Below are 27,254 nucleotides of genomic sequence, written 5' to 3'. Positions count from 1 at the left end.
ATCCACAATGTCTAGTGAAAGGAAGCTTGTGCACAGCTGACACTGAGTGAAACGTTTGAATTAGTCAATTTATCAGTCATTATAATGTTAACAAAGTGAAAACATCATATTAAAATCCAGCATCTGTTTTCAATAGTGACTGTTTTCCTCATGTTCATTTTATTTTATATTTACAAAATGAACCTCCTGACATGTATCACCACCCATGAGCTTGAAGACCAACTTAATGAATCATGGTGCAGTTTGAAAGGCCTATGAAATTTGTCAAAGTTTGAATCAGTGATGTACAAGGTTCAACTCTGAGCCTCAAGATCTCCCTTCTCTTTTCCCCTTTCTTGTGTGAACTCTGTCAATAAAGACCACTGGTGCTTTGAAATTTCTTTGAAAAACTAGCAATATTTTAACATTTATATGAATTACAGACATGAAATTGAGACTACTGCTCAATTTTTACTTGAGCAGTAGTCCAGTATTTTGATCATGCTGTCACAAAACTGTTTGCTAATTGGTCATATAAAAACAGGCATTTTTTTAATGACTAAGCAAATCACAGCCGCATGTCTTTCTGGTACTTGCCTTAATTAGACTCCAAATCTAGTATTTGGGTTTGGACAATTAGCGCATGAGTTCCTGATGGAATCCACTTCTGTAAAGCTTTTGGTCTCTTAGATTAATAATTTTAGTCAGCTGTCCCTAAAATTATAAATCATCAAAGTTCCAAGAAAATAAATACATGGGATTTTCAGGACCTCTCCTGGCATTCTTAGCATGCCTGCTGTAATCAAAAAATGTCAGCAAGAGTCCTGAAATGCAGATTCATGCTTTTTTGAACCAATTGAAAAAACATCAGAATGCTACAAATATTTTTAGTCCTGTGGTTCAAGAATGTTTTCATGTTTTTTATGGCTTGTGAGCCTTTTTGAAGTGGATTACAGTGCTATGATTCACTGGGAGATGGTTCATAATAAGAATGACTGTGACAGAGTGACATTTAAATGGAATATAAATAATTGATAGGAGAAACAGAAATGCTGTAAAATGTTTCTACACATAAATATTTCCTTGACTTTTCAGCAGTTTTCCCCTTAGAATACAAAGTATAAAGGGCTGGAGAGTAATGCAAACTGAGGTTGAGTAGGTTAGGTTCACATTAGAAACAAATTCTTGCATGAAAGGATTTATTTTTCACTCTCCAGGATCACAAATAATTTAAAAAGTATAGAGTTTCCTCTGTGGTTCTGTGCACACAAGCTTCACGTTTAAGATAAGACTGCCTTTTAGCTTCTAGAATTGACATGAACAGCATGACAGTAGGATTGCTCCATAATTAAGAAGGCCAAAGATTTTAATTGCTAAACAATCTTCACAAGATTGGTAACCTATATTTTAGATTCACTGAAAACATTCATACATAGTGTAGATAATGGATTCCTGAAGCTGGAGCTTTCCTGGAAGTATGTATCTGTATGCTTCAGTAAATAGTATTTTAAGTCATCACAGATTTAATCTGGTATGCAGTCATTAGTTTTTTGTTCTTTAATAGCTATATCATGTTTTGATGACATCCCATTTTTGGAAGAAGAAATCCCATATTATATCTAAAATCATGCGCAAAGTTAATTTCTAGCCTTCAAAGGGAAATATTTGCACAAAGTCTGAGATTGTTGTAATAGTACAAATAAGTCACGGTTCAATAGGCTTCTCAGTTTAAGGTCATGGTTGGCCTGGGTATGCCACGACATCAAAAAGAATCAAATGCAAATGCCAAATGTGACAATATTTGACATCAGAGGATTTGTAACACAATGGAAGACTTGTGTGCTGAAACATTGCTTTAAAAAAATCTAAAAATTTCAACAGTAGGGTATAATGTGTGTCATATTTGAATGCGTTTATAAAGTATCGGGCTTTGCAAAGTGCATAATCTACAAACTAGAAGGTGCAAAATCATCTGATGTCAAGGACAGAAGAAATATGCAAAAGATGATCATAATAGTACTATTACCTACATACACTGTTCATATTTCACTGCTGTTACAAGTTATGTGAAACCTAACCAGGCTGTTGCTTGAATTTGTCTAAGTCCTTCTCCATGTCATCATTTCCAGTTATTCTTGCATTAGTTTTGTGTGGAGTATTTTTGTAGCTTAATCTACCCATTTTCTCTTCTGGATGGAAGAGCTGATTGCCTGTGACTTGGCAGTCTTTGTCACTACAAGAGGTGTGTGTGCCATGGCAGTTTCAGTAGTTTTCAGTTGTTACTCTTCTTTAAAAACCAAACATTTTAGTAAAGATCCTGCTCAAGCACGTAAATGAAAGTAAAAGTTGTCCATTTGCACCACATATTGCATTGTAAGCTGCAGTTTAATATTACACACAAACACACGTAATGCTTGGTATAAATACAGTAAATCTAAATTGTTGATATTTTTCACTGTAATTTTTATTTTTCAAAAGTTAAATCAAAATATTTCAATGTAAATCCTATATGTTTTATATTAAATTAAAGTAAAGAGAACTGATTGTGGCGATGTTGTAAATGCACCAGATGTCATTACATCTATAAAAATTGTCTTGCATGCTCTGAACAATCATTAACAGTTTAACATTAACAGGATAATGAATCCTAACATTATCAATAGTTTGACATAGTTAGCCTATGAAAAGTGTTTTTTGTTTGTTTATTTTTTAAGGTTTCATTGACTCTAGTGGCCTTTATTAGAGAGGGGTCAGACAGGAGAGTGAGAGGGCAAGACATGTGACAAAGGTCATCAGACTGGAACTTAAGTCTATAACAGCAGTATAGAGGATTTCTTGTTGTGAAATAGATTTGTTTATATAATTTATATAATATAATATAATTTTTGCTTCAAGTTAAACCAAGCATGTAACCAAATTACTCCTGGTAAAAAAAAAGTCCTTTAGTTACAATTACAGAAATAATAGTTCCTCCCCATCTGTTGGTCTGTGTTGCAGCTACAGTTATGAATCTTAATGAAGAAGCTGTTGACAAAAATCGCTTGTGAAGTGACTGTGAAAAGACAACCTTAAAAACCACCACGTCACCCTTCCCCCAGGCTAACGAAAGATTGAGGGGTGAGACAATAGAAAACCTGATGAGAGACATGAAACACAGCCGTGATGGACAGTTGGATGATAAGATGAAGCAGGAAAGGAGAGACGATAGAAAGGAGGCCAGGAGGAGGAAGGTGGGCCTTGACTGGCTTGAGAAGTTACATCACCAGCTCTTACATGAAAAGCACGCGACACTGGGGCTGCACACGTTCTACACGCACACAAGAGAGACGTCTCAGCATGCCCTGGATTCAGGGAAAGTGACAGAATTGAAAACAGAGGGACAGGGTGAGTGAGGGCGAGAGCTGGGAGAGGAAGAAAAACCAATGAAAGCCGCAATAAGTTGAAAGAGTAAAAGATTTAAAAGTCAAGAGAGGTCAGAAGTTTCTTTGCCTACTCATCCATCTTTTAAATGTGAGAGGACTTGTTTCAAGTGGTTTCAGGCAGCTGCATTTTCGTGACTGAATTGATGTCCCTCAGAAGCTCTCCAGCCCATCCACCCTTCCACAGAAACGTGGTTTCAAGCCTTGGGCAAAAGATAACGCCTTCATCTATGTTTACTTCACACTTTTTCTGCTTTTCAAGTTCTCTCCTTTTTGCTCTTGTGGAAAGTATTATATCATCCTTGTCTGGATCTTGACTTTTATTATGGCTCTGAGTCCTGTGTTATTCACACATCATAAATTGCTATTGCTATAAAATAGGGTCAATTTTTTTCTTTTACAAGGCAGCGCATTTCTGCTTTGAAATTCTGGGTTAGTGGAAGAAAATTCCTCATCCTTTCCAGGTGGAGAGCTCTGACCCTAAGTATAAATCTTGGGGAATGCATGATGTCAGCAGAGACTACTGATAACTCCCAATCCTCATTGTTGAGAGAAAAAAGCTATTTAAAACTGCCCTTGAGCAGGGCTGAGTTTTGTCTGCATGTGCACACACAGATGCTATCAGCATCTTCCTTTTTTTGAAGAGGCATCAGCCAGTCACACACATGTTCTCTGACTGCATACTCATTCGCCAGCCCTTAAAAGCAGCCTGGCGTGTGAGCAAATGAAAGAGTGTTCCCAGATTTTCCCATCATTCCACCCTGTAATCCCCCCAGACCTCCTTCTGAGGGCTAAAGTTGCACGCACCCTTATGCTCCCTGCGGCGGGTGCGGGGTGTCTCACACACACACATAGGCTCAAAGTTGATCCCAAAACTGCTGGTGCATTTATCTTTCCCGAGATCTCCAGTTTTTGATAATCAGAGGCGAGTTATATCTGACAGGACACGTACGCACTCAGGCACTCCAACCCACCCACATGCAGACACACAGAGATATTGTATGCATCAGCAGTTTGATACATATTAAAAAGGCTTTGACTTCATAAATCTGTCAAATCCTCACATCCTGGGGTTTCTTTTCTAGAAAGGACTTAACTATAAAATCCCTGATGGCTCTGTACTTTGAACACACACGCATACACGCACAAACACACAATGTATTATCGCAGAGCAGTGTGAACTTCACAGCAGCTATGCCAAACGTATCTAAAATAACATTTTACACTCCAGTAGATGGTTTCACGATGACGGCTCCTCTTTTGCTTCCGTCTCCTCTCACATCTCTTGTCTCCTCTTAATGAGGACCAAGCAACGTTTGAAAGGGAGTCAGACCTTGGCATCAAACTTGCAACTCTCTGGGAGCGTTCATGCAGAAACTCTTGGCTGCATCTATTTTTGCGCTTCTCCCTGTGCGTGCACGCGGTCAGTAGGCTGATGTGATTAGCCAAAGCTAGTGGAGTGAACAATATTATGTCTACCCTGACTTAGAAGAAAGGGAATGTGGAGGCGGCTCTTTATTACGATGTAGGTTATGTGGTGTTTCATCAGGTATATGCACAGTGAGAGGTGTGCATACAAATGTGTCACCATACACTTTTTTTTTTTTAACAAAGATGGTTCCTCTTTTACAAATGTTGTGGCACAAAACACAGAGCCTAAGAGAAGAAGATTGTCCGTTTAGCTTTTTACATTTTCTTACATTACAACCTGATTTTAATACATTTCAATAAGATTTACGTGAAGGATAAAACTGTGAATAATTGCAAAAAAGTGGAAGGTGTTTGGAAATATATATTCATCTCATGTGCATCAAAACATTGAAGATAACTTCTTTCTTGTACTCCACCACATGGGTTATGATATGATTTAAATCTCTCCATTGTAGTTCTGGCTGTATGTTTCGTCTTGTCGTCCATTTGATAGCTGTGTCCTAATCATCAACAATTAATAAGTCATTAACAAACCATCCATCACCTATGACCAGCTTCCATCTCAATGCTGAAGAAACTCATATTTATAGCATGAGGATACTTTTCAAACTTGCATTTGTCAAAATATTTTGAAATTTAAACAATTGTACAAGCTTAATAAAATATGCTGAAATTAGATGTACCTTTACAAGGCACTATTGTCCCTCCAACAGTGTTCACAAATAAGTTGGTTTGGTTACAAGATGATGCATATTTAATGCACCGATTGTTTTAACAAAATGTTTGGTTGTCCCAGAGATTATTTGGCAGCTTGTATTTTCCTCCAAAACTGACTGTCTAAACATTTCTTAAAAGCGGGCAGCTCCTCTGTTTGTCCTCTGAGATTCATTGTCCTTCACATCTTATCAGCTGGAGCAGCTGCTGAAATGACACTTTATATTTGTGCAGAAGATCAACAATTCAATAAGGTTTATTCTCTCTGGCTATCTCAAGCTCATGTTCCACAGTTCACTTTGTTCTCTCTTTCTGACCTCCATTTAATCTTTATTAAATCTTTTTTCTTTCTGTGGATTTCCAGATCAACAATTTTTTTTTCTGCCATAATGAACTGAGCCATTAAAGATTAGGCAGATGGACTCTATAGAGTTGATAAAATCAATACTATTTATATGTGTGAAAGCTCTGGATCTTCATAGTGCAGTAATGTAGCACACTAGATTTCCTCAGTATTGCACCTGTTGTCACCGTCCTAAAACAACCACTAAGTGAAAATTTAAAAAAAATAATTTATCTTTCTTGAATCATAACATAGTCAAATGTAAATTGGAAAGTAGTTTGGACCAAATTATTCATTGTCTAAAAATCTGCAGCTAACTAAAGGTGTCCTTTCTTTTCACCATGACTGTTTACATGTATATTAGACGGTTAATTCACTGGTGTCTTGTTCGAGTCTTTTATTTATTTCTGTCTGTGCTTTAACAAATATTTAAGCCTAAAGAGTCTGTAAAGAAACAGAGTAAAAACATTTAGTTACAGTGAATATTTAATTTTGTTATCAGCACAAGACAGCAGACTTCCATCTGGGTATGTGAACCGATGGCTATTTACTTCTGCCACATCAAAAGGGCTGCGAGTTACTTATCCTTGGGCCATTTGCTATTTAAACATAGATTGTGCTGTTATTGTCACCACTTCTATTCCTTTAACAATTTGTTCATTGTTGACATTTTATTTAGATAAATGTGTAAGTTTTGCAGACAATAAGTAATTGCTGTTGCAACAAATAGTACTTTATTTTAATGATGTAACACTGCGCTATGTTTGTATTTGCAGAGATATTTTGACTGAGTCTCATGATCGAGCCATGATCAGCATGAAGTACAACCACAGCAAAGAACTTTCCTCAGTGGTGAGGGTCATCACCATTTTAAGAACAAGAATTCAGATTAATGTGTTAAAAGTCCAAAAATGTCCCAGTTTGCTCTCTTACAGCCATTATTTGTCCATCTATTCTACTAGTTTGTATATAAATTGGCTAGATTATTTGGGCAAAACAAATCATTGAGTACACATAAACACTGCACCAGATGCTCTGTCAGAAAGTACTGGGAAATAAGAACCTTGGAAAGATGGAAACTAGTAACTGATTAAAGATTGCCTCATGTGATCTTCTTGGAGAGTCATAATGTCTATGATGCAATGTTTTAACATAAGAAGAACTGTAGCGAAGCAGAACTGAAAGCTGCGTCTGGGGCCTATCAGTTTACACCGATGTAAAAAGACGTTTGGGACCACATCCAAGTCATTGTCCCAGTTCAGAAGAGTTTAAATAGGGAGAATCCCAAGACAAAATGTGGATCAGATTATGGGCCTCCGAGACCAGCAGTCAATTGGATGTAGACAAATCTGAGCACATACTCAAACACTGACAATTAGCCAACAGTGTTGTAGTGTCTTGTGCTGTCTGGCAGCAAGAGGCTCAGAGGTTTAGCTTTACATCACTGCTCAGAGGTTGTTTTTAAGATAAAAGTCTGCTGTGCAAAGATCTCAAGTGAACACTCACTGGGTTATGTTTAAAAGAACACAGATGTTTATTTGGCAGACCTATTTGTTGTTGAGATTTACCTACTTTTATGATGTCTTCATATGTTGCTTTAATATTTTTATTCAGCACTCTTTTCACAACACAATCTACTCTGTGAAGTGTACCAGTCCCTCCTGCAGCAAAAAATCCACATAACAGGGATGTTGTGACCCCTGAACTTCACTCAAAATTATAACTATTGTAATTTTGACCAAACCCTTCAGTTTTAGTTTTAATGGCAAACAGCATCTCTGAAAAAGTTGATGTTTTTGTCTCTGTGTGAAAACTGTAACCAGGCTTATTGTTGTCGTTAGTGTATTGGCATACAGAACTCAGTTCATCAGAGATGATGAAACTCCCTTCAGCTTCAGTCAGACTGGGGTTGAATTTGCACCTGTTGCTTCAAAACATGTTGCCTTCAGGGACACAGAACTCGTCAACTTCCTCTATTGTTGAAGGGCTGTACATCCCTGTGTTTTTTAAACTTGCAAATAGTTGATAGAGCAGATGAATGTCCCTTCTGGCATCTGGAAATGGTACTAAAGAATGAAACACCAGATTTTGGAGGTCCACCATTCTCACCCTGATTTGTTTGTCGTTTTTGATTTGTTGTCCTAAACCAGTGCTTCTCAATTATTTTCCGTTACGCCCCCATATCAAGAAGAAAACTATTCGCGCCCCCCACTCCCCACCGTGACTATCCATGTCTACTGCAGGCAGTATCAGCTCCTCTGCTATGGTGTGGGGCTTTTTGCACTGCGCAATTTGGTACGCCACCTTATATGATGCTAGCAGCGCTCGATGGTTTACTGAAGTAGCCTTCACAAAGCGGGATGACTGTTGGCAATATTAGCACGTTTTCGCTGAAAAAACTCTAGCGGTTTACCGCCTACGGGGGCCCTGAGGTGCCAAAACACTACAACATTAACAAAAACACAACAACATTAACGAAACACAACAACATTAACAAAAAACACGACAACATTAACGAAAACACAACAACATTAACGAAAACACAACAACATTAATGAAAACACGACAACATTAACGAAAACACTACAACATTAACGAAAAACACAACAACATTAACAAAACACAACAACATTAACGAAAAACACAACAACAATAACAAAAACACAACAACAATAACAAAAACACAACAACATAACAAAAACACAACAACATTAACAAAAACACAACAACATTAACAAAAACACCACAACATTAACAAAAACACAACAACATTAACAAAAACACAACAACATTAACAAAAACACGACAACATTAACAAAAACACAACAACATTAACAAAAAACACAACAACATTAACAAAAACACAAACAACATTAACAAAAACACAACAACATTAAGGAAAACACAACGGAGAGGTAGGTCCCAGTGGGAGACCTAAGAAGTCGCTGATTGGACGACAGGTCGTTTTACTTTGAACCGGAAGTTATGCTGGAGTGCTTCGTTTGATTGAAAACCTAAGGAAGCGGGAATACAGTCACTTCGCCATGTATTGCCCGAACTGTGGAAAGGAGGTGGTTGAGCCGTCACCAAATTTTGCAGTAATTGTGGCAAGAGGCTTCAAGAAACTTGTATGGAGGATACTCCACAATGTTCAAGTAAGTTAAAAGTATAAAGGAAGATTCATATTTCTTATGGATGTAGTAACTTGCTAACGCTAGTGGTCTCCAGACCGTGTCCACTGTCATCTAGTTCATTATAAATGCAATTAAAAGTACACAAAGTCGCTATAATATAGCAGAATTGTATTAGCTATATATCGTAAGGTCCGTTACAGCCTTAGGCACTACTTTTTAGGATAATTGGTGTCGTTCTGGTTCTGCTGCACTGCGATCAGGCTAGCCGCCTTTTGGAAGCGAACTCGCATTTAATTTATACTTGTGGCAGCTTTACTTCAGCTCGTAATACATATCGTCTGTTTGCATGAATGTGATGTGCGACATTTTTTCTTTGCTTTACTTCTAGCACAACAGACTGTCCCATCCTGCCGTACACCAGCCTCAGCACCTTCCTTGAATAGAAAAATGAGGAGCGACCAAAGTATTCTCTTGGGAGAAAGGGTTAAAACAAAGGTAGAAATGAAAGTTCGGGTAGGTGCTAAATTGGGTTCCCCTGTGTCGGGAGCGATCATTACAGCCAGAGACGAATGAGGCGGATCTGACCATTTTCACGTCGCTTCTGATCGATTTCTCGGTAAAACAACTCATAATCATGTGAAGGTTGTAACATTGAGTTTAATGGCAGCTGTTGTTAAAAAATTGTATAATAAATAAATAAACAAGATCTTCTGATGCTGTTTTGTTATTTTATACGCCAAGAGAATCGCTCTTTTTCCAACGTTTCTCACGTAAGCCTGGCAGAAAATAAGTCAGGCACCAAACACAGTTTTCCCAACACGTAGTGTGTATGTAAAGATTTTGAGAATTTGGAAACAGTTGTTCTTTATTCCCCAAGGTTCGGTAAGGGTAGGAAAGAATGGAGGAAATTATAATCTGGTCCCCCTCCATAATATGGGAACAACTTAATTTACCAGCAAGATTTTTTTCTCTGTTTATTCCTCTCATCATCAACAATAAATCCTGTGATTTGGTAGAATTTGCTCCTTGTTTGCCAGAGTTATGAGGGAAAGCCATATATTTTAGGTGATTAAAATAATCTGTTCCCCTTCAAAACATGGGGACTATTTACCAACAAGTCTTCAACTGTGCTTATTCATCTCTTCATCAACAACAAATTATTGAAAACATTTCCTCTTTATTTGCCAGAGATATGAGGGGGAACCATATATTTTAGCCACCTGAAATAACGTGTCCCTTCCAAAACATGGGAAACCAATTAATTTACCAGGAAAATATTCTCTTCATTTCTCAAAGGTAAGTGGCCTTGGGATTTAAACTATCTTTCCACAGCTGTCTTATATCACATTATCCTTCTCGAAAAAACCATCAATGCACCCTGAGATGGCCAAGCCGAATGGCTTCAGTTTTGTCGTAGCCATCTACATGCTATATGTAATTGGGCCCCGTGGAGGGATACGTGCGTCTTGTAAACCTGCGAGTTCTCAGAGCGATGCCTTGAGGATTCAGCTGCCTCAGCAGTCTCATTACAACATCACGTTTGACACGCAGGTTGTGTTTTAGTTTGAGAACTTGCCACATGGTCCGATAGCCAAATAATTGCCCTGGTCCTCTAAGCTCGGACATAATGACACGTCTCACTTCAGGAAGTGGAGAGTAGTTGCCTCTTCAATGCAGCCCTGCTACTTTCAAATGAGTCTTTACTGAACGCATGCTAACCGACACTTCGTGGTTGGTCTGGAGCATGTCCAGTATCACCAGTATCAGTATGTCCTGACTCAAAATATTTACGAATAACAGTACTAAGGTTTGGATCACTGAGAACATTCTTGTTTTCAGCAATCAAGTTAAAGCCAGAAGAACTTCCGGTTCAAAAGTAAAACGACCTGTCGTCCAATCAGCGACTTCTTAGGTCTCCCACTGGGACCTACCTCTTCCGTTGTGTTTTCCTTAATGTTGTAGTGTTTTCGTTAATGTTGTTGTGTTAATGTTGTAGTGTTTTTGTTAATGTTGTCGTGTTTTCGTTAATGTTGTCGTGTTTTTCGTTAATGTTGTCGTGTTTTCGTTAATGTTGTTGTGTTTTCGTTAATGTTGTTGTGTTTTTGTTAATGTTGTCGTGTTTTTGTTAATGTTGTTGTGTTTTTCTTAATGTTGTCGTGTTTTTGTTAATGTTGTTGTGTTTTTCTTAATGTTGTTGTGTTTCGTTAATGTTGTCGTGTTTTTTTAATGTTGTTGTGTTTTTGTTAATGTTGTAGTGCTTTCCTTAATGTTGTAGTGTTTTGCACCTCAGGGCCACCGTAGCAAACACACCGGTCTTTCCTCTTCTCCAACTGTAGTCACAGTGAAGCCAAGCGCTAAATAAGATTCGTCGTATTTCCTCTTCTTAGCTTTCGGTTGACTTTCTGTTGTCTCATTATCTTTGTCTCTCTCCGCTTTTCTTTTCATCCCTGTTAAAAACTTTTCATGTTGGGGGTTGTTGAATAACGGAAGCCATAGACAGAACGCAGTCGGAGCTTTTTGTTGACTTAACACTGCTAACCAAGGCAAACCTGTTGTCTTGTAAGTCGTAAAATGTTGCACTGTCGCAAACGTGACAGAAGTAACAATGAGAGCGCCACTGCCGCCTACTGTGCGCAATTACACTTTATACTAGTACGGCCAAAAAAAGCCTGTTCCCCAGGATCACACGCCGCCCCAGGTATCGCACCGCGCTCCCCAAAGGGGGCCCGCCCCACTATTTGAGAAGCACTGTCCTAAACACACATCCAGTGTTGTGCTGCTAATGCTCAAAAACTTACAAAGCCATTCCATACCATCATCATGACTTTCCAAATGATTTATTTGTATAGAAGGAAGTAATTAAGAAAATGAACTAATTAATTTGGTATTTAGCAAATAGAAACAAATTTGGTAATCTTAATGGACTTAAAGTAGAAACAGTTTAGTCTGATTTGATATCAAGGAGTGAGAAAAAATAGTTATTGTGTCTTTTCATACAGGGTAAAATGGTAAATATCTGGTTTCAGCTGTTAGCAGTTGTGCGGAGATATTTTAACCAAACTGCCTGGAGGGGAAAATAGACTGGGCGCATAAAAAAGCAATGAGGGTGGTTCATAAGTGTATACTAAACAAAATACATGAGGCTTTTGAGTCAGCATGAAACTGCTGTAACTCATTCTGCAGCATCACACATTTCAAGGTAGACTTGTTTGGTTTGCTGTAAACTTTCCCATCTAGATTTGAAAATGTCACAGACAAACACACCAACACATATACGTGTGAAGACTGATGCTGACACAGAAAATGGTTGAAAACATCTCCCACACTGGTAGACATCCAAGAAGGTTATTTCTCATCATGGGCTTCCTGACTTCATATGGGTGCATAACCCTTGAAGAGGAAGTGGCCACTCTGCTACTTTTCAGATACAAACTGCAGCTGAGTACATACACACACAGGGTCTACACACACAAACCATCCAAGCTCCTCACACGTACATTTCAACCAGCGAAAAGGAAGTGGTATTTTCTCATTTCATCCAGCACACGCAATGTTAGTCTCTCATACAGCCTCTCAAACCCAAACCATAACACGCATGCACGCACTGGGTCAAATATACACATTTTCACACGCCACTTTGTTTTGTTTTTTTCTTCCTCTGACACCCACATCCACTTTTTTTCTTTTTTCACACTTGCAGGCATAAATGCACGCAATCACACACAGAGAGATTAACACAATCACAATGGTGCTAGCCTGTGACACTGACATCGAGTGGCTCTGATTTTCCGTAATGGTATTGGAAAACAAGGTGGCCTTGGTTGAGCTTGAGTAAAAGTATGTCACACAGAGCTTTGCTGTCTGGAGACCAAAGCGGTGTCTTATGTAGCAAAAAAAATCATTTTCATTTGGAGGAGTCCAACGACAAGAACTCATATTTTGAGGACTTGTATTATTAGAGAGTAAGCGCTTGAGTTTCTGTCATTATTCAGAAACTGTGAGTGAATTATTGGAGTGTTTTGAAGTTGGCTAAAGGTCAGCAAGCTTCTTCTGATTCAGGTACAGCTCCAGTCATCGGTTGATTTTGTAGTACAAAATCAACTTTCAAGTTAGTCCATAAATTAGTCCATAAATTTTTAACACGGTTGAGGTTGTAGCCAGTCCAGAAGCTTATAGTTAGCCAGTTCTTTGCATTCTGAGATCAGTATTTTAAAATAGCCGATCACCTCTGTCCAAATGTTATCAATCTGACCCAAAGACTGTCCTCAGATTAAAGGAAATTAAAATTCAAAGAAACACAATCTTTGTTTTTTGTCATTTTGAATCCACAAAATACTTTTTTACTTTTCCCCATCTCCATGCAGCTTCAAGAAATGTTCCCTTAGTTTTGCCGGTGCGAGTCCAGAGCTGTTCAACTTGGTGTTGCATATCATGCAGATGGGGCGCTGATACACATGAATCCATGTTGTACATATTCGTCCGAACACTTTTTTTTTTTTGCTCGACATGTTTGGTATGGATTGAAATATTGAGAAAGACACCACACGGCATACAACTACAACAGCCCTTGACTACCACGCGCACTAAATTCCCCGCAGCACTGATTGGCCAAGCAGTGTCACGTGATCCTCTGAAGCAAGCGATGGCCAAGCAAGACGTGTCATCACGACTTTACCCAAGTGTGTCTTTACCTCCGCGGCAGAGGCTCTGCTGAACCCCTGAGACCGACTCATTGAACCCTTGGGGTTCAATCAAACCCAGGTTAAGAACCACTGCACTAGAATAGCCAGTGCTACTGGCTATTCTAGTGCCAGTAGCACTATTCTATTTTATGCCACCCAAAGTGGGTGGCATAAAAAAGATGACTCCTTACAATTTTTTCTAATTCATCAAAAGTCAACAGCTAGGTGGTTTAACCTTTGACACAATGTGTGTTAATGTGCGTTTCAAAATTAAATTAAATCCATTAAATTATGCTTAGAAGTTGAGCCTATGTTAGGAAACACACCAATCTAAATGAACTGGATGTTGCCTAAGTATCCAAGTTTTGCCAATGAGGCCATTTTTAGGGGTGAATGAATAACATTTAACTTCTTAACATTTCAGATTAGATGATAAGTCGAATATTCAACCAGCATTATGATGTTTTGTTTTAAATCATGACCATCCAAAGAGAACAGTTCAAATTTATCTTCAAGGCTCAACATTGATAAGACATTCATGCTAAGACACGTCTCAATTCTATTGAGGACTTTATGCTTCCTCAATAGATGAGCAGGAAATGAGTAGTCTTTTTTCTAGATGCTTAGATAAGTTAGTGACTTGCTTTTTTATATTACAGGATGTATGACTATTATTTCTTTGTTGTCAGTTTTGTAGCAATACCATATGACTTCTGGATGATTGTCAATGTGGTTTTAGAAAGTAAGCATTAGCTCATAAAATAAACTCCTACTGCACCCATGTTATATTTGGCTTCTTTATATTTTGCAGCTGGCTTCTGCGCTGGAAGAAGAAAGACTAAAGAGTTCCTTGCACCTACAGAAGAAGTTGGAAGAGCTTCGTAGGGAGGTTGATCTACAGCTGAAGACAGAGAGGGAAAAGAGCCAGGCGTTGCTTTCAGAGCTTTGCCTAAAGGTGCATAATGGAGTCCACATTCAAATTACTCAAAAATGCAGTATGCACAATGGTATTTGGGATACACATCTTAGTGCTCATTTCCTTAACTGGGAGACAAAATTTTGAGCTCCACCCACAGTACAAATATTAAGCTTTTAAGCTTGAAATGTTTAGCCAATGTTAAAGCTAGTTTTTGGTATGCGGACTAACCGAATAAGACCCAAACAGTTGATTTTATATTACAAAGAAGTTTGAACTGAGAAACAGATCTTCTAGTTTCCCCCTGACAGCTTCCCTCATAATTTGTCTGCATTTCTGTCCTCTATGCTTCCTGTGTAGTTGTTTACCTTGCATGCCTGTTTGGCGTTCCTGCAGCACACACACTCGCATGCAGACAGCATGATTAATTTTGTGGTTTCAAGAGATTTTAAATCCAGACAGTGGAGGTGAAACTGCAGAAAGCAACACGCAAGCAGCCCTCCTACATCCTCAAATAAGTTTTCCACCCACAGTACAAATCTATGAGTAACAAGGAAGCACACTGAAGTTCTAGCAGAAATAGGATCACTAATTTGTCAGACAATGCGTTTCCACTAATTAGAAAACTGCTGAATTCCTCCTTCTATTCTTGTTGTGTTCATCACTGCAGATTCCCTCATAGCCACATCCTGTGCAAAGACTAATCACGGTCGCAAAAAATACCCAGCCCAATGTCATTTCAATTTTACTGCTACCCTCAAACAATATTTGATTTTGTATGAAAAAAAGCAACAAAAAAACTGAAATTTTGCTGAAATGTGAAAATGAGGATTAACTGTTAACTGTTTAAATGCACAATCTGAAATCAACCCCGTTTTTAGCTGGAGGAGGAGAGGCTGGCGGTGCAGCGCCTGAGACGGGAACTTCAGCAGGAGAGGAAATGCAGAGACGATGAGAGGAGGGAGAAGAGAGAGGAGGAGGAATACCGACAGGGGGAACAGAAACTGAGCCAAGCTAAATCTGAGCTAGTTCTGATAGCTGAGAAGAATGCCACACTTAAAGAACAGGTGGGTATACAGTGTTCCTACCACCTAAACTGTTCACATCTTGTCACAACACAACCAAGAACTTTACTACTTTATTACAACCAACAAGAAGAAGTGCATAATTATAAAGTGGAAGAGAAAAAGGGTTTTGTGTTATTAAATGAGTAAAACATGCTCTGTATTCGCATTTTAAGGCTTCAGATGTCCAAGAAGGGAACGAATGATCAGTGAATGATGAGACTAAAGCTGAACGTTTGGCTTTTATGCAAAATGCTATTTGTGGATGAAGCCTCACACTGCACATCAACCCGAATGAAAGTGGTCACAGCATTAGTGTATGGAAAAATATGGAAACACTTGTGCAAAGCTAACAGAGACCCAGAATGATTAATTGCAGCTGGAGGTGATTCTGTATCATCAGTGGGGGATTAATTAAGATGTTCACCACTCTGCAAAGTTTAACTGTGAAGCATCTTTCCCTCTTTCTCAAAATTATGAGCTACTCTGTATTTCTGTCACCTGAAATCCTACATATTCAACTAAAATGAGTTGAAGTTTGTTTACAAAATTTGAAAAGAGGGCATAAAAACTTTATGAAGGCTCAGCTTTTCATTGTCATATCTGCTCATGTGTTCCACTAACATTTCTCCAAAGCTTGTTCCGGTTGCTTAAGATGTCTTTGATAAGAGACATTTTCAGTCGCTCAATATTTTCCACTCTTGTGTTTCTTTGCCAACTGCAGTCACACAGCACCAGGAATAAATTTAGCCACTGTGTATTTATGAAAGTGTGACGGCCGACGAACATAGTGAGCGACTTTTAAATGGACAGAAAAAGCGAAAGTGCTGGAGATGAAGCTCACATTTGTCCCAGGTGCCGAGTGTGTAGGAATGCATCTCTGTGCCAGCTCTGTCCACATGCAGCTTGTTTTGAGTCCAGAGATAAAATGTGAAAAGAGGGAAGGACATGAAAGGAAGCAAGACGGAATCTACATATAAATGATTTGTAGAGAGGCCTGAATGAGGGAGACGCACTGCGTATGTATATGTATACGGCAGTGGGACAAAAAAGATGTGGGTGGGGGGATTGTACAAATGTACAACAAAGAGGGTTCTGAGGACCTTTCCAGTGAATGTGTTAGCTGTGTTAGAGTGTGAGGCTGCAATTACGACATGCATCAGCTGTCTAACCACTAACACACACAAACCCATGCAAACAAGCAAACATCAAATTTTTTTTTTTGCCTGCCTCCCTGTCTGGGTTTGAGACTAGCTTTCTGTCTTGATTGGCAAATTATCTGCTAAACAAACAACTGAAGCTGAAATAAATGTTTATGTTTTTATACATCAGAAACTTTAATGTTCACTTCCAGCAGGGATGTGGTGAACTGTCACCTCATAAAATTTTCACATGACTGTCAAGTCTGCGGTTTTTTTAATGACAAAGAAAACGAGGAAAATTTGCATCTATCAAAAGCTAACTGAGCATGCATTCCTGGAAAGTTAGTATTTTATTGTTGTTGTTCTTTTTATTTTCCAACTTGATTGCAGTCTAGAGACATGCCGTCGTTATGTTTCCTTCAAAACCTTGTAAAAGTATTTTGAATGTTTGCTCTCTTCAGGTCTGTTTTGTTGACTGAGAACAACTCCATGATGTGGCTTCAGAAAAGGGTTATTGAGAGCTGTGGAGCAAATCAAAACTCTAAAGTCCCAAAAGATCAAAGCAAAACCAAAATGCTTCATTTTGATCTCTGATCATGTACAGTGGGAGAAGGGCAAATTAGGTGATTTCTCAGTTTGATGGGCACTTGTCACATTTCAAGATGTACATTTCTTCTGTATATTTATTTAAAATTCTATAACAAACTGTTAATCAAAACAAGAAAAATTCTTAAATCAGAATGCGTGGGTGAACAGAATGTCATGTCTCCTATAAAAAAAAGGTGCAAATCTGTTCAGTTGTAAAACATGGAATTATTCATGAGGACAGATCTTTCAGAAAAATGTATTTGACTTGTGTGTATATCTATATATGTACATTATCCCATAGCAGCCTGTAAAGGTTAATAAGTCCCATATTTGCCTGTTATCATCTTGTCATTATTTGATCATCACAGTGCATCTCTGCCTCTCACATTTATGCAGCTGAGCTTTGTAGTGTTGTAGTCTAACAGCTCCCTGCTCTCCATCCAGCCTCTTTAACTGCCTTCCTTTCAGGGTGCCTGTCCAGAACAGTTCAGCCAGTTCAAGGTGCCCTGATGCCAATTTCACAGCTGACATGCTCCTTTATGTCAGTCGTAGACCTTCAGCTCAGCAGCTTCCCCCACCGCCTCCACCCTCGTCTTTCTTGACTCATTTAAACAGCCCTTTTCTTTTACTGTTAAGTGACAGAAGTCAATGCAGATCTGTTTGCATAATCTCTTCTTTCACCCCTTTTCTCTCTATTCCTTTTGCTTTTTCTGTTTGTGACTACATCTTTTAATGATCTATCCCAGCTTGCATCTGGTTCATCTCTTTTATTGTGTTTTTTCCTCAGTCGTATTGATCTGTGAATGTGTGTGTATGTTGGTTTGAGATAACTTGGTTTTGATCATGACCTTGTGATATCATCCTGTTGCTAAGCTACTGTGTCAAAGTCTGAGCATTTTCCTCAACTGCTGAAGGACATCAGTGACCTTTCACCTATATGTTTTTCCAGACAACAAAATAATGATCATTCTCTTGGGAACTATACGTCATTTTAAGACTGGGGAAAAAATACATAAATAAAAAAATCAGAACAACTTTCCATCAAAACCACTTCCTATCATTCAGTGTAGGGGCCACAGTTGTGTTTATGGATTTGTGTAAACTGCAAATTCCAAATGGGAACCCACTGGAACATCAATTTCATATTTAATGTAGCCTCCTGCTGCATTCATAGAATTCAATTTTTTATCTCACAATAAACTGTGTCTGTGTTTTAAAACACTGTCTATGGTGCAGTGTTGTTTAATTACTTGATAAAAATGCGTTCAAGTTGTTTGTCATATTTTTAAATTCCTAATTTAACTTGATTAGTGCAACAAATTTGTTGCAGCTTTTTTAATATGTCGCTATTGAAATAATACATATGCACATATGTGGATGATGATCACAAAGGCCCTGCTGCGAGACTCCAAATATTTCAAACAGTTGCTTGTGACTCTCAGAAGGTGCATTTCAAAAGATCAGAACTTTACTGGAAAGTTTATTTGTTTTAGGTATTTATTAAAAAAGGCCAAACTTGTATTTGATTTTATACACTTGTATACTTAGAGATAAATAATACCAAAAGTTATTCCAGAAATGTCAGCCAAGTACATACTGTACAATATACTGTAGTTTAGTATTGCATGGAGACTTTAATAGCAGTCTGCATTGTTGGGTTTGCTGTCTTTCGTCTTCCTCTCGACAACACTCCATAGCGCTTTGCTGGGAAATCAAGCGCAATAGCATCATTGCCATTAAAGCAGCTTTTGGTAGTTGTTTTGCAGCTTTCCTTCCTTGTACGTGGTAATTATGAATTATTTTACTGTTGCTTAAGTGCAGCACTTTGGTATAAAGTGCTACACAAATTAAGTTGAGGCAACTGCCATTAGTTGTCTTCAGTGTAATTTTGTAATAACACAACAATCAGTAACAAAATTAATATATTTAAATATTTTAAATCTATTTTACGTAATACTACAATCATACTCAGGTTGTTTTTTTGTATTCAGACTAAGATTATTGCTTGAGTTCTTTGCTTTCCCTTGTTCCTGTTTTTTTCCGGTCAGATTCTGGCTAAAGTCCAACACTAAAACTCAAACACCCCTGCATTGCTCTCTCTGGTTCTCTCCCTTCTCTCTGCTGAATTCTTTCAGTTGAGCAGAACAACTGAAATAGATCCCAGGAAAAGACACCTGCCTGACCCTTAACCTCTCGCTAAAGACTAAGGTTATGTAAAACACACACACGGACAAAAGTGTGTGTGTATGTTATTGTGTCTGTGTTCCCAGTGGAATTTGGTTGAGAGTGATGCACTAAAAGCATGAGCTTTGTGAGTTTGTTGGTGACGTCTATCTGATGACCTTCTCTTCACTTTGAAAGTCAGATGTCTTTTGTCAGCACTGAGGTCAGATGCAATATGGCTGACGCATGCCTTAAATATAAATCAGGGGAATAGTGTTCCTTTGCAAAGCCCACTGGTTTCTTGACTTACACCAGTAGCACACACACACACACACACACACACACCCCCACACACACACACACACACACACACACCCACACATGCACACACCCACACACACACAGCCTGAAAGGTTTGACCTCTTCTCCTGATCTGCTGTACAAGACAAATTAAACAGCAATATTCCTGCAAAGTTGGTTATCAGTCCTTGACTGAGAACTAAAGTTAATAACAGATTGAATTCTGCTGGGACCAAATAAATTTGAACAAATTAGTAAAACATGGACAGCACAACAACAACAAGGGAAGACGCTGGAATTCTGTGCATGACGTGCCTTTACACAGACTGATTGCTTTGGAAACAATATAACACTCTGTAGCAGAAGGAAGAACACTAGTTAACATGTTAACATTAAGCTCAAACTTGGCCAATTAAAGTTGTTAAAGTCCATGTTGATGCAATTTGTGGTAGGCTACTTCTGTGCTGGGCAACTGCAATCTAGGCAAACAGGGAGGCAACAGGGAAGCTACCAAGGGTGTTTGTAGCAAATACTTTGCATTAGTCTAAAATATAATCCCCAAAGTTTTTGTTGTTTTTGTTTTTTGCTTTCAGGGTGTTAACAAATAAGTTACTTCATATGCTAATTGATCCACTCAGTACATTTTCTTTAAGGACCAACATTTCTTATTGAGTCACTAATTTTCAGAATCCCCCTCTTGAGCTTCTGTGCGTACATGTAGGTTTATTCTGTAATTATCACTGATGGTCCAAAATGGATGCCATGTCTCTCCTTAATCCCTCCTCTGGCCTTATAGTTGTGTTAAAGTCACATATGTTCCAAATATGGCTGTAAACATTTACTGTGAGTGTGGTATCAATTAGAAGAAGAGTCCACAGAGACCGCCAACGGGCATCTGTTGGAGTCTCCTATAGCTGCTGAATTGGAGAGTTCAACATTTAATCACAGGATGATGGAAACAACACGTGTGTCATCAAATGGCAGATGGCCTTAATGATGTAAACTGTTCAAACGACACATGTTTGTGGTTAAATGCGCCAGTAGTATTTATAATCTCTTGCTTCGTGTTAGTTAAAAAGCCAGGTGACCTCATCAGGCAACCTTGAAAGAACTTGACTGAATGACTTTTTATTTCCAATTTCTGGCCTTGGATATAAAGCTAGCAGCTTCTGTATATCATCCTTTATTTTCTGTGTGGCTGTTTCTAATCACATTTTCCCGGATCACAAAAAAACATTTATTTGTCAGTAGTCTTCTGAATGTAAACAGCCTAATGTGTCCCATATTGCTCCCAGTGATGTAATGGATTTTAACTTCTTCTGTAATCATAAAGGGAACACGTTATATCTATTAGATTTGCAGAGTTTTTGTGCATCATTACAGTACAGAGTCCAAGTGCTTTTAATTCAGCATTCCTCCTTCTGTGTCTGTGTTTGGGTATTTTGCCTGTTGGGTCTTGCTGACCGAGTCTCTTTTTTTTTTTTTGACTGTGCCACTTTTAAATGTCACCGGTGCTGCTCGGAACAGTCACCTTTTCTGTCACCACAAAATTGATTTTACATTTAAGTATCAGGTTGCTGCAGTTTCCTTCACTTTCTGAACGTCTCACTTCCACATTCAGGTTTGTGGGACTAAGATGGGCGTGGTTCAGAGCCACCTTTGCCAACTCCTCAGTCAAGTAAGCAGGTACTGACTGCTCTTAAAATAATGAAATGACATCATAGTCTAATCTGCATGATCCTCCTCCTTCATAAGATTGTAAATGACAAAATGAAATGCCATAAAAATCTTTGGAACTTCATATTGATAAAAAGTATTTTGGTTTATCAATTATTTGGGTGTCTTAAAAATGTATTCTAGCTCAGGCTCTGTATAAGCCCTCAACCTATAAGAGAAAAGCTCCATAAATTTCCTCCTGCCAGTTTAGGCCATTTACACTACTAATAATAACTTAGATGTAAAACAGCTTTGCTTTAATATACATTTCTTTATGTTTTGATTTTAAATGTAAAATATCCTTTGAGTTTGGTTGAATTTTCATTCAGCCACCACTAGGGGGCATGCCGTTTCCTGTTCTTGTGTTTTTCCTTCGAGAATCTGCATGTTCACTCTGTCGACTTGTGTAACAAGTTTCAGCTTCATTTATCAATTTCTGCTTAAATCTTGCTAAGGTTGACTCATTTTGAAACGAGACTGTTTGATCATGTCTTTTGACTTATCACTTGTAAAACAAATGCTGCAATGCTGTTGATTTATTTGTTTAAATATACCACTGATTATAGAATTATGCAATAATCTTTAAAAGCAGATAATTTAAGAAACAAAGACTATAGACTTCTAAAAATGACTGAAAACTATTGAAAAGGTTCAGTTTTACTGGAAGTTCGCATTCAAGAACACTGCCCCAACAAATATTTCCTCATTTGCAAAGATTATTGCGTGCTTCGTTTCATAAGTTCTTGTGAAAATATATTTAGGTTTGCATTTGATTAAATATCTCACAGTCTACTAATCCCCAATGTGATGTAAACAAAACAAACAAATTCTCAATGTCTTTTGTATGCAACCTTCTGCTCCTTGTTGCAGTGGATATCATCAGTGGTGGTTTTGCAGATTTATTCATTTTATATGTGAAAAGAAGGTAGAATAGTTTTATGTCTGTTCTCATCACTTCCAGGTGGCATTTCTCCAGGATACGGTATGGAAGGAGTGTGAGGAGAGGGAGGAGCTGACTGCTGCTCTGTCTCAAGCCCAGCAGGAGCTTTTCGGGCTCCAGTCCATAATGTCTCCCCAGAGTCCTGCCGGGTCTTTTCCAGACCCCCAGAAGACGCGGGCAACCCCGGGCAATGAGCGTGTTTATCCCCAGGGTAACGCCAGAGGGCCTCTTCCTCACTCACCAGCCTCACTCCAGCCCCCCTCTGCCTGCACAGACAAAGACAGAGGCCTACATATAGAAGTGGGGGGAGCAGAGGAGAGTCTGGAGTCCAGGAAGGGTGTTGGAGCTGTGGGTGGAGCGAAAAAGCAGGAGGGGAAGCTGCCTAGACTGAAAACAAGCAGCACAGAGAGGGAGATAAAACGCAAGGTCAGAGTAATGATGGGGAAAACAGAAATGCTCTAAAAACCAAACTGAATGAAGACGTTTTGCAAGATTAAACATGTGACCCGAAAAACAGAATTTTCTTTTTGTCCTCAATCAGCTCTTAGTAAAAATATTATTAGTAGTATTTTCTTGTTCCGCTAAGAGTCTTATGTCCTTTTAATCAACTCATCTAAAACACACTAACCTTCCAACTTCAGTAGAAGCAATGACTCCTGCTGGCTTTTGGAGCTGCAGCTTATTGCAGACACTCTCAAACTAACGCGCATCTGTTTTTGCATTTTCTTGCAACCAAAGTCCCACACTCTTTTTGGCACACAAAGGGCTTTACAAACACTCCAGCACATAATGACACAGACAGACCCACAGCCTGTCACACGGAGCAGGCCCGAAGGAGCACAACAGCCGCTCCTGTCCCCCCCATGGACACAAACAAAAGGCAGGCAACCACAAAAGAAACTGTCCAGCAATCACCCCCTCCAAACACACACCCACACTCACGCACACAATTACACAACTCTCCAGCCATCAGGCTTGTGTTACTGACATCATTCAGTCTCTGCAAGGTCTTTCCCCCGCTTCTTTTGCTTCCGCTCCCTTTACGTTTGAGATGAATTGGCACAATAGGAGAAATGCATGAATTGTGAGAAGCATGGAACTCATTTCCCAGCTTACTGACACACATGGACGCAAGCTTTTGGTTTGATTTCCCCGTTTTCCTCTCTCCCAGTTCGTCTGTGAGACAATGCACACGTACACTTCGCTCACACATAAAAGACGTGGGAAGATTATTTTCTCCTGGCAACACATCCTGTTTGACTAAACACACGTGCAATTGGTTTATCCGCTAAACCCTGCGAGTCTTGTACAGAGAAGTGAACAGTGATTTCTTATTTAATATTTGTACCTTTTTCGCACTGTGTTGAATAAGAGCCTTTGAATGAAGCCGATGTATGTTTGTCCAGAAACCTTGAACGGAAAATAATAACTTGAACTGAGCTTTCTTATCAAGCGGATAGCTTGTTTATTTCCACAAGTCAGTCAATTATTTTTTATTAACTCTTTTATGTGCAAGTTTTTAATTAATTTCAGAGTAAAGATTCTGTTTATATATTGTTCGATTAACACAACACAGACACAGATGAATGTTTATAGTTAGAGGGGTTGAGTGAATGTTTAATCTGAAGGAATGAAACCAGAAAGAGCAAATAAGTAGAGATAACATGTTCAAAAGGAGAATGCTTAAATGTTTAATACCCCATCTTTACACAACAGTTTGATCACAATCAGAATCTTCAACTGACTCACTTGTTTCCTTGTTTTATTATTAAGTATGATTAAATATTGCTAATTTTCAGTTTGTGGTTCCAAATGTCACAAGAAGTCAAAGCATTTCTAAGAGCCAGTCAGTGGACAAGAATTCAATTTTTTATGAGTGAATTACTGATTACGGTTTGTTACATTTTGAAAATGTCTTTTCTTTAAAATGTTCTGTCCGTGTTCCATAATTGTGGTTCAAAAACCTAAAAGACTAAACTTCAAATCAGTTCTTCACAAACCACTGGTCAGTATAGAAACTGTGTCCAAAACCTACCCAAGCTGCATTATGTAAGTCTGATTAAAAAAATAATAATAATAATAATGAAGAGTGCAATCCCAATTTGTGATTCATGCAGAAATTAATTCCAGAAAGTTTATAAGAAATTTTCTTGTGGAGAAAAGATGTTTAGAGTATTCCTAGACTATGATTTGATGATCTCAGGTGAACAGCAGTTTCTCGTTTTGTAGAATCTCCATCTGTTTTCAGAATGCAGCTGTTTTATCGTTTGAAGCATTAGCAAAAGATAAAATAATAATGATAACGAAACAACCAAACACGGCCTCTTTCAATGATTATCTGTGTCAATTCATGAAACAAATCGGCGCAAATTGCTTTTTTGTGCTTTCTCAATAGAATTTCTATTGTCTCCAGACATATGCTGCTCTCTGTGACTGCGGCTCTTACGCTGACCTTCCTCCATGCCATGGTATGAAGAAAACCATGCTGAGCCGTCCACCTCCTCCTCCAATACTGACTCCTTCAATAGTCAGTCTGCTCTGACCGCATGCACTTTCTAACTCTGTCGCCCTCTAAAAAGCAAACACCCGCCTCTCTCCCTCTCTGTCAGACTCCCTCTGCACCTCTGGCACACACATGAATCGCTCCCTCTGTGTCAATGTTCTTTTAATCTCTTCGGGCCTTCTTTTGGCATTCAACCCCTCTGACCCTGTTTCTAAAAAGCAATTCACGTTCAGCCTCTCCTCCTCAGCTATCTGTGCCTTCACTTTATTTTTGATCCAGTCAGCGCTCTGCTTTATACTCCCCTCTGCTCTCAGTCCGGGCGTTTTTTCCTTTGCTCGTGCCCTTGCTTTGTAGCTCTTGACTCGGTGTCCATCCTGGTTTGTGTGTTTTTTCAGCAAGTGAGGAGGCATATGTGTGAGCGATAAAACGGTTTTGAGCTTTCCTTTCATCCCACTAAAAGATTTAAAAAACAGCACATAGCTCCATTAAGTTGCCATAAAGTCCTAAACATTTAAATTAGTGCCCTCGTAAAAATGCCACTGCACGCAAACATTCATATGTGCAAATATGCATGTCATGCTCACACAGAGCGGGTCTGTGATCTCACCACAGTAATTATCATAGTAGGGCAGGCATGCACACGTGTCCCCGGGGGAATATGTGTAGTAGCCTGTAAACACACACGCTTCAGGGAGTGGCGTGTGTGTATAGCTAAGCCCTTGTTCGTCATTGGGTGTCCCTGAACGCCTCTCCTGCGTCGTTATGGCCGTTTTGGAATCCTGTTGTCCCACAAGTCCTCCCACACCCTATGATTAGCATCACAGGGGCAACCAATGAGAGAATACTTAGCATTCTTATTGTTGTGGTAAATGTATGAGTGCTGGCCTGAGGATGACTCTTAGAGGTGTTGATTAATGGCATGGACAAGAGAGACTTCAGTCTGACACTTTGTGGGGCCTGTTACCAAAATCAGTGAAGAATAATTTCTGTGTGTGTGCGTGTGTGTGTGAATGGGAGGACATCTCCAGGTCCCCATATGTGCCATAAACAATCTCTGAAAATGAAATGCCAGGTATTCATGATCACTTCTCTTGAAAACTGTTCAGTCCAGAGACAATAAAATAGTTTCGGGATTCCACTGATCTCTTCATTTCCTCCATTTGTGAGTCGTCTGAGTTCCCTGTGATCTCGAATCCTACTCACGACAGTATAACATGGAACATGATGTTGAATTATGATTGTTGAAACTCTCCCCATTTTTCGCTTGTTTTTCCGTCGTCACCAATATCTACATCAATTTCGCTGAACTGCAGTGTTTGAACAGAAAGGTCAAACTGATGTTGGGGCATAAAAGACAATGAAAGGCCATCCAAGTGGCCAATTTGACGACCAGTCTTAATACATGGCAACTAAAATATGACAGTCCAATAACTGTGATATTACAGACATTATAATGAGGAGTTCAATTTGACATATTGTACAGACATATGATGACTTCATCTTACTTATAAGCAGATTGAAAGGAAAAATCCATATCCCACAGCAATTACATTGCTAATTCCCCTGCAATGTTCCCAAAATGTTGGAGTGAAAAAAAATCCATTATTGTCATTAAATATTGTAGAGCATAGCTGTTTTTAAAAAGAACTTGACATTTTATAGATTAAACTCAGTCACCTCAAAATGCTCAGAACGATGTGAACTGCAGTTTTCTAGAGTCTGCTGCCCTCTATCGTCCATTAGTGGGCTATCACTGCTGGAAGTCAAATTTAAATTTGGCAAAAAAAAAAGAAAAGTAAAAAGAAGTGAACATCCTGTTCTCTCCAAGAAACTGGACTGCTAACTTTTTGTTGTTGTTGTTCTGGCCAAATTCTTGAAATTGAGATCACAGTAATTTTTTGTATTTGTCTTGCTCGTACATTAAAGCACTTGTTCAGAAGATAAATGTAATAAGTTTTCAGTACAAGTATTTCACACTAAGTGTAATTTAACATTATCAATTCATTGATTGATCATGTAATTTGGTTATTTTAAATATTTTTTATTTCCGTTCACATTTTTTTTACTTGGCGGACGGATATGTTCCAGTGGCAACTGTGAGAAGTCCGTACTTTCCCGTAAAAGACGTAACAAAAACCATAAAGAAACCATGTGTCGTTAGCAGTTTTGTAAAAAAAAACTATGTTTCAAATAAAGAGCGTGGCCTACCTAGAAACTAAA

General features: G+C 38.7%; 1 protein-coding gene across 3 annotated transcripts in view; it reads left to right on the top strand.

Moving 5' to 3' along the window:
• lekr1 (leucine, glutamate and lysine rich 1) overlaps window positions 1-23,037 on the top strand; it is a 74,103-nt gene extending 51,066 nt beyond the window's left edge. For 2 of the 3 annotated variants that reach the window (XM_055027767.1, XM_055027766.1), the window contains exons 9-12: window positions 6,663-6,738; window positions 14,514-14,657; window positions 15,500-15,685; window positions 22,553-23,037. In XM_055027767.1, coding sequence (XP_054883742.1) covers window positions 6,663-6,738; window positions 14,514-14,657; window positions 15,500-15,685; window positions 22,553-22,993 — 847 coding nt within the window. In that variant the 3' untranslated portion in view covers window positions 22,994-23,037. Of the gene's footprint in view, window positions 1-6,662; window positions 6,739-14,513; window positions 14,658-15,499; window positions 15,686-21,496; window positions 21,562-22,552 lie in introns of all 3 variants that reach the window. The other variant, XM_055027768.1, reaches the window with a different exon arrangement.
• The last annotated feature ends 4,217 nt before the right edge of the window (window positions 23,038-27,254 follow it).

Source organism: Poeciliopsis prolifica, unplaced genomic scaffold, assembly GCF_027474105.1.
Source record: "Poeciliopsis prolifica strain line A6 unplaced genomic scaffold, Auburn_PproV2 SCAFFOLD004, whole genome shotgun sequence".
Classification (NCBI taxonomy): domain Eukaryota; kingdom Metazoa; phylum Chordata; class Actinopteri; order Cyprinodontiformes; family Poeciliidae; genus Poeciliopsis; species Poeciliopsis prolifica.
Note: the sequence above shows the minus strand (reverse complement) of the source record. Positions and strands in the feature narration are given on the sequence as shown.